This window comes from Carcharhinus amblyrhynchos, chromosome 11, assembly GCF_965287045.1.
Source record: "Carcharhinus amblyrhynchos chromosome 11, sCarAmb.v2.hapA, whole genome shotgun sequence".
Taxonomy (NCBI): Eukaryota; Metazoa; Chordata; class Chondrichthyes; order Carcharhiniformes; family Carcharhinidae; genus Carcharhinus; species Carcharhinus amblyrhynchos.
Genome location: NC_137334.1, coordinates 30,212,457 through 30,220,123, shown reverse-complemented (window position 1 = coordinate 30,220,123; position 7,667 = coordinate 30,212,457). Strand labels below are relative to the sequence as shown.

Here is a 7,667-nt window from a genome sequence, read left to right as displayed (position 1 = left end):
TAAGAAAATAAAGTGGAAGTGACCAGTTACTCAGAAGTGTGAAAGACCATCATCTATCTGAAATATAAACAGAAAACACTGGAAATATACAGCGGGTCAGGCAGCAGAATGTAAAGTTTATTTATTAGTCACAAGTAAGGCTTATGTTAACGCTGCAATGAAGTTATTGTGATATTTCCTTAGTCGCCACACTTCGGTGCCTGTTCCGGTCACTTCACCTAACCAGCATGTCTTTCAGACTATGGGAGGAAACCAGAGCACCCAGAGGAAACCCACGCAGATATGGGGAGAATGTATGAACTCCACACAGACAGTGACCCAAGCTGAGAATCGAACCTGAGTCCCTGGCACTATGAGGCAGCAGCGCTAACCATTATGTCACCGTGCCGCCCACATCTGTGGAAAGAAAGGGTTACTGACTTGAAGTATTAACTCTGTTTCTCTCCACAAATGCTGCCTGACCTGGTGAATGTATCCAACATTTTCAATTGAAATTAGTGAAATGTTATGACGCGGATTTGATGTTACTGGGAGCGAGAGTGTGAGGGTCAGAAACTCATTTCAAATGATGTATCTACCTCCACCTGCAATACTGAATGATCCCACCTCCCCCGTCTCCTGACGCAGAGAATCCCAAAGTTGCACAATCTTCTGGGAAAAATAAATTCTCCTCATCTCCGTCCTAAAAGCTTCTCCCCGAACTCTAAAACAGTGGCCCTTATTTCTTGACTCACTCACAAGACAAAACCATTCCCACCTCCAGCTTGCCAAGATAATTCAATAATAATTCAAGTGATACTTCAATCTAGTCAGCCCTCGCTCTTCTAAACTCCAGTGGAAACAAGCCCAGCCTATCCAACCTTTCCTCATAAGACAATCCACTCATTCCAGGTATCAATCTAGGAAACTTTCTCTGAATCACCTTGAATACGTTTATATCTTTTTTTCAATAAAGAGACCAAAACTGCACTCAATGGGCAAAATCTTCCCCAAAAATGTCAAAACCCAGCTGCACTAAACTAAGGTGCCAAATTTAAAGGGTGTCCCAATTAAACCACCATGGAAGTCACAGTATCTCCCCCCATTCCCTTTGCTCGAAGCTGGCCCCATACCCCTCCATGCCTACTTCTCCTCCCCACCATGCTACTCTCCCAGAAGTCAGTGCTGGCATCCCCACCTTCCTCCCAAATATCTGACCCCCTTCTCTCCACCCATACTATCAGTGCCAGCAACCACCGCACTCCTTCCCACTTTGATCAGAGCTGGCATTTCTCCCCCTGCTCCAGACCTTCTAGCTGAACGTCCAGTCCTTCCCCCTAACTCCACCCCTGCTGGCAGCAGCCCGCACACCCCTCGCCTCCACCATCCCAAAACTGCCATCACTGGCATCCAACAACACAGTTAAATGAATTCCCCACCCCCCCCATGCCCTCCCACTAGACCCTGTCCCTGGCACTGCCCCTGGGCACAGGTTGGCACTGCCAAATGTGCACTGCTAGGTTGGTGTCATGTTGGCATCTTTAGATTGGCATGTGCCAAGCTGGCAGTGCTAATCTATGCTAATGGGCCGTGCCGGAGGCATTGCCAGGATACTACGTCAACATGCCTTTCTCCCCCCTGGGGACTATAATCAGCTTTACACCCACCCGAGGACTGGGGGATCCCCACAACAGGTTCAATTCTGGGTGAACTTATTGTAAACCATGCCGATGTGACATTACGTCAGCAGTTTGAATGTACAGCACAGGTGGGTGGGGGGATTGTCAATATCTGGTGGGGGGGGTCTTTAATTATATGTAAATATATCAATATGGATTTTAATCAATTCAAGCCCTTTATGGGCATGAACCTGCCACTGATAAGGGGCATCAAAAATTGGTATTTGTGATCTTGCCGGTGAGATCTGTAACTCCCTGGGTGTCGTTGAATCTTGAGACCCCACTGTCATTCCCGTGGACGGTAAATGTGTGCTCAAGATCGCCCCCATTATCCGGACTTCTTTGGCCATTCTATCTATATCCACCTGCAAACTCCTTATGATCTCGTCACAACGTACTTTCCCACTATATTTGTGTCATGACCATCTTGGACGGCAGAGCAGGCTTGAGGGGCTGAGTTCTTTATTCCTGCTCCTAATCCTTTTGTTTTTATCTGCAAATGTAGCTACCATGCTTTCATGTTGTCCCTTTTAATAATTGATATAAATTGTAAAAATTTGAGGCCTCAGCACAGACCCCTGTGGGACTCCACTCATCACATCATACCAATCAGAAAAAGACCCATTTATGCACACTCAGGGTGTAATTTTACTGTCCCACCCGCCATGGGAATCACATAAGGTAGGACATGGAACATGCAAAAGCCCATTGACCCAGTCTTGGTGCGAGCGCAGCAGAAAATCCTACCCTCTGTCTTCTGCCATCCAGCCAATCTTCTATCCATGCTAATACATCACCCCCTACACCATGAGCTTTTCTTTTCTACAATAAACTTCATTGGCACTTATCAAATGCCTTCTGGGAATCCAACTGTAACACATCTACAGGTTATTCTTTATCCGAAGCATATGTTATTCTTTCAATAAATTGAATAAACGTGATTTCCCCTTCACAATACCATGCTGACTCTTCCTAATTACGATGAGTTTCCCTAAATGTCCAACTGCAATCTTCTTAACGATCGATTCTAACAACTTCCCCATAAAAGATCTCAAGCTAACTAGCCTATAGTTTCCTATTTTCTGCTAACAGTATAGCCTCCGCTCTCCCAAAACTGGTGTAAGTGCCCCTCAAACTGGAACCCACTTCCTCACATTGAGCCACACATTCATTTCTCTAATCTGATTTACCCTATGTCAGTTTGCATGTGGCTCAGGTTATAATCCATAGATTATCACCTTTCAGGTTCTGCTTCATAATTTGGTACCCATCTTTTTATACTGACTATGCAGAACCTCTTTCTTGTCCTATGTTATTGCTGCCTACATGGACCATAACAATTGGACCCCCTCCCTCCCAATTTCTTCTCCAGTCCTCAGTAGATGTCCTGAACCCTGTCTCTGGGTAAGTAACACATTCTGCTCATTGTTTCTCATTACGATGGTTAATAGTTTATTCTCACAGACTTGAATGAACAATGAAATGTTGATTGCAAATAGTGTTGTATAACATTTGGCTGCCTGGTCACATTGGTAATGCTAACAGCCATGTTGACATCTAGGGCTGAATTTTATCACCCCATTCCTCCTGCTATGGGGCTGTAAAATGCAGTGAGCCAATTAAATATCCATTGATTATGGAGGGACTGTAAAATCCCACTGGTTCAAATTTCTGCCTCTAATTTCTTTTCCTTGATAGAGAAATAAGATTGCCTGAGCAGACGCCACCCACTGCAAACAGATAATGAGTTTGATGCACCAGTGGCTAGTGGCAAAACAACAAACTTAGCATCATCCAGGCCCCAATGTAGCCTTGCAGCCGTCACAGAGCCTGCTCCAGTGCAGCCTGGAGGCTGTCACAGAGCCTGCTCCAGTGCAGCCTGGAGGCTGTCACAGAGACTGCTCCAGTGCAGCCTGGAGGCTGTCACAGAGACTGCTCCAGTGTAGTCTTGCAGCTGTCACAGAGACTGCGCCAGTGTAGCCTGGAGGCTGTCACAGAGACTGCTCCAGTGCAGCCTGGAGGCTGTCACAGAGACTGCTCCAGTGCAGCCTGGAGGCTGTCACAGAGACAGCTCCAGTGTAGTCTTGCAGCTGTCACAGAGACTGCTCCAGTGTAGCCTGGAGGCTGTCACAGAGACAGCTCCAGTGTAGTCTTGCAGCTGTCACAGAGACTGCTCCAGTGTAGTCTTGCAGCTGTCACAGAGACTGCTCCAGTGCAGCCTGGAGGCTGTCACAGAGACTGCTCCAGTGCAGCCTGGAGGCTGTCACAGAGCCTGCTCCAGTGCAACCTGGAAGCTGTCACAGTGACTGCTCCAGTGCAGCCTGGAGGCTGTCACAGAGCCTGCTCCAGTGCAACCTGGAAGCTGTCACAGAGCCTGCTCCAGTGCAGCCTGGAGGCTGTCACAGAGACTGCTCCAGTGCAGCCTGGAGGCTGTCACAGAGACTGCTCCAGTGCAACCTGGAAGCTGTCACAGAGCCTGCTCCAGTGCAGCCTGGAGGCTGTCACAGAGACTGCTCCAGTGCAGCCTGGAGGCTGTCACAGAAATTGCAGGCACTCAATTGGCAATTCCAGGATCAATTTCTCACCATTTCACATAGAATAATATGTTTATATAACTGCACCCTTGATGTTACATGACACATGTATCTAAGTGCTGATGAACAATATAAGACTAACTATTTTTCCTGCTTTCTGTTGCAGCATGAGGACCTCAGCAGCCTCATTGACCACCACAGTAGGCAGTGAAATATATCATCTGCCTTGGGGGTTGGAGATAGCTGACTGGCAGTGGGTAAAAGGCCAGAGAAAACACTCATCATTAGTTAAGTCCTTGGCCACTGCTGCTGGGGGTCTGATGTGCTCAGAAGCAGCTCCATTTGTGGTCCAGTGTATCCACAGTTCATAAACACTGGCAAGCCTCACACAATAAAACTCCACTGTCACTCAGAAAGATGAACACTGGCAAATGTAGCCTTCCACAAGCACTATTTTTCTTAAATTGCATTCACTGTAGATGTCCATGTTTCTAGGAGATTTTCACAGTAACATCATTGCAGTGTTAATGTAAGTCTACTTGTGACACTAATAAATAAGCTTAAATTAATGTCCATGTTTCCGAACTACCCCTGTCTTAACGTCTTTCTCCTTGTCTTAGATGTTGCTGCCTTCTCCATTGTGATTTCTGTTGTGACTTTAATGGTTTCAATCAGTCTATGCTTATTTTTTTCCTCATCTCTCCCCATCTGCAGCATATTTCAGATATGTCCCCAGCATCTGATGTTACACGACACATCTATCTAAATGCCAACTGGTTAACCAAGGATCTGAGCGAGGAGGAGGTCTAGAAGGAACTAGCCAGGCTGAACACTTTCATCATCAGGACGATCACAGACTTTCAACGAAAATCAAAACTGGCCAAAATCCATCAGCAGTGTTGTGTTCGAGCGATAGGGTTATCTGTTTCCTTTCTCCTCAACGATAAAATTGGTTCAGGTTTTACTGAAACGTTTACACTGAGTGTTTTGTCTGGGATAATTATGTACGGTCACTATTTCTCCAAAGTAAAGCTTTTACATAAACTTTTATTCTGAGTGTTATCCTGGGCATGTATGATGTAGGGTGCGATTTTCCCAGCCTGCTGCGCTGCTCTATCAGTGCAATGGGTCGGGAGATATCAGCGGAGGCTGTTTAGCGAGCTCTCCGCTGGGCGTCACAGCTTCAGACATCTCTGGCTCCAGGATTTTTGGAATCGTCAGCTCCACACCAGAAATTGGCACAGAGCTGATTCAAATATTAAAATTTCGATTGAAGTATCATTAGTATGCCCGGGACTGAAATCTCCAGGCCTGCTAGTGTTTCTCCGCCACCAGGAGTGGTTCATTCCAGCGGGGTTTACAATAGCTCCCCACTAATGGGGAACTGGCAGCCTGACCCAGCTGGAGTGAGGGGAGGCCATAGAAGACCCCCAGGCAGTCAGGGGTAAGGGGGGGGGGGGGTGACCCTGGTCATTGCCAGCCTGGCAGTGCCAGCCTGATGCCTGGCATTTTGCCAGGGGGCAAAGTGGTAATGTCCAAGATGAACCTTGACACTGCCCGCTGTACATCGGGCAGTGCCAAGGGGGGCGTGCTTGAGGGAGCGGGCCCTCTTGGGGGCAGGACTACGGAGGGAGAGCAGGCGGCTTGGGAAGGTCCCACTGCCACTCTGCAGAGGGATGTGGGAGGTGATCGGGGCTGGTCATCTGGTTGGGGTGGGGATCAGAACTACTGGGGGCTTACGGGTTGGAACTGCTGGAGGAGGGTTGGGGAGATGGGGGCAGGCTGGTGATGGGGTGGGAGCCATCAGTGCTCGTCTGGAGAGGTCCAGGAGGCCAGTGATCAGAGGGTGAAGGGGGTTATTAAGCCAGCGATTGTGGGGTTGACCAGTGGTTAAGCTAGCCAGCGATCGGGAGGCCAGCAATGTGGGGGCACTGCACACACACCAATCTCAGTGCTGACAGATCAGTGCATGCGCAGTGGCCTACTCAGCAGTATGCAGCCAACCTCTCTAGCAGGAATAAGCCCCATCCCCTGATTTTGAGAGAGAATCCAGGTAGGACACTCTGCAGTGCTCAGAATGTGGGAAGGTTCATTCTGGAAATCTTGCTAACAGAAACCAGCAGGATTTACTCCAGTTTTTACACAAATTCGGCACGTAGAATTTTTTTTTTGAGAATCGCCCCTGTAATCCCTAAAATGACAAAATCAGTTGTTAGTGCACAGTCGAAGGGAACAGAACGCTTTTGGCTTTTGACATCAGTTGATTCTCATTAGAACTTGCACCATCAATAAATGTTACAACCAAATATATAAGCAATAAATATGTGCGCCAGCAATAAGTACCACTGGATAAACTGGAAATGTAATCAGTTTAGGCCAATACTAGTAATATTACCACTATCACTGGCTGTTCCTGCTGGCCTGCCAATATTGTTGACACTGTCACCAATAGTATTGGTAATTTCAACTGGTTTACCAGATCAGAACTGGTCTTCATCTTCTAATTTAGAACTGGGACTTAGCTGGTGCCAATAATACAGGAATTTGCTCCTGAGTTGAAATGCTACTCTGGTTCCGTGCTCAGCGTGGTTTGAACCCACAACCTTTTGATTCAAGGCAAGAGTTCTACCTCAGAGCCGAGGCCTCTGTTCAAGAATCTGCTAACTGTTCTATTTCCTTTGCTTTGTTGAGGACATGACTTATTCTGGTCAGCCTCCATTGTAAAAACTTGATTTTAAAATGTTTTTTAAAATTTTTCCCAACCATAACTTTATTTGTTGTGTAAGTACACTAGTACTTTACGCAGTGCTGGAGGAAGCCATTGTGGAACGCCTGGGCTTCGAGGTGGTCCCTTTGCAGAATCCATTCCTAAATCGACGATACACCACCTTCAGGTGCCTCATGCGGCCTGTACCAGTTGTGTTTCTCCTTTTGGCCTTAGCACTCCAGTTATACTTCCTCTTTCTCTTGGCAGGGTAGGCACATTTACCACAGGTTGATTTCTGCAGGTGAAATGCTTTAGCCCCACATCGCCGGCAAAGAGTGTGGGTCTTGTTCCGCCTCTTACCAAATGACGATGTTCCCTTTGTCATTCTCACTGTGCGCTCGAGAGATAACTTCAGATGGTACAGGAATTGAACCCATGCCGTTGGTGTCTCTCTGCATCACTAACCAACCGTCCAGACAACTGAGCTAATTAACCCTGCTATTTTGAAATGTATTGAGTAAGTAAATTTGCCAGATTTTCATCATAATATGCATGGCACTGTATACTGTGTAATGTTATATTTCTAATGTAAATTCGGATTCTTAACCCGAAAGTGTTGTTTTCTAAATTTTTTGTTCTCATAGTCCACATGTGTCAACATTTTCATATGTTATGAAATTCTAGTGATATTCCAACCTGAAACATTTGTTTTGTGTGGTGCACTGTTCTTCTAGAATATTAGTGAGAAACATCAGTGAGAATTCAGAC

The 7,667-nt window shown here is 46.6% G+C and overlaps 1 protein-coding gene across 1 annotated transcript; it reads right to left on the bottom strand.

The window, feature by feature from the left end:
• Positions 1-6,990: 6,990 nt before the first annotated feature.
• On the bottom strand, positions 6,991-7,299 carry LOC145349686 (large ribosomal subunit protein eL37-like). The gene has a single exon (XM_080198216.1). The coding sequence runs from the start codon at positions 7,282-7,284 to the stop codon at positions 6,991-6,993; it is 294 nt and encodes a 97-aa protein (XP_080054342.1). The 5' UTR covers positions 7,285-7,299.
• Positions 7,300-7,667: the final 368 nt, after the last annotated feature.

What these genes read in the sequence shown, in the direction of transcription:
- LOC145349686 (XM_080198216.1), bottom strand. Translation starts at nt 7,284, where the DNA reads ATGACAAAGGGAACATCGTCATTTGGTAAGAGGCGGAACAAGACCCAC.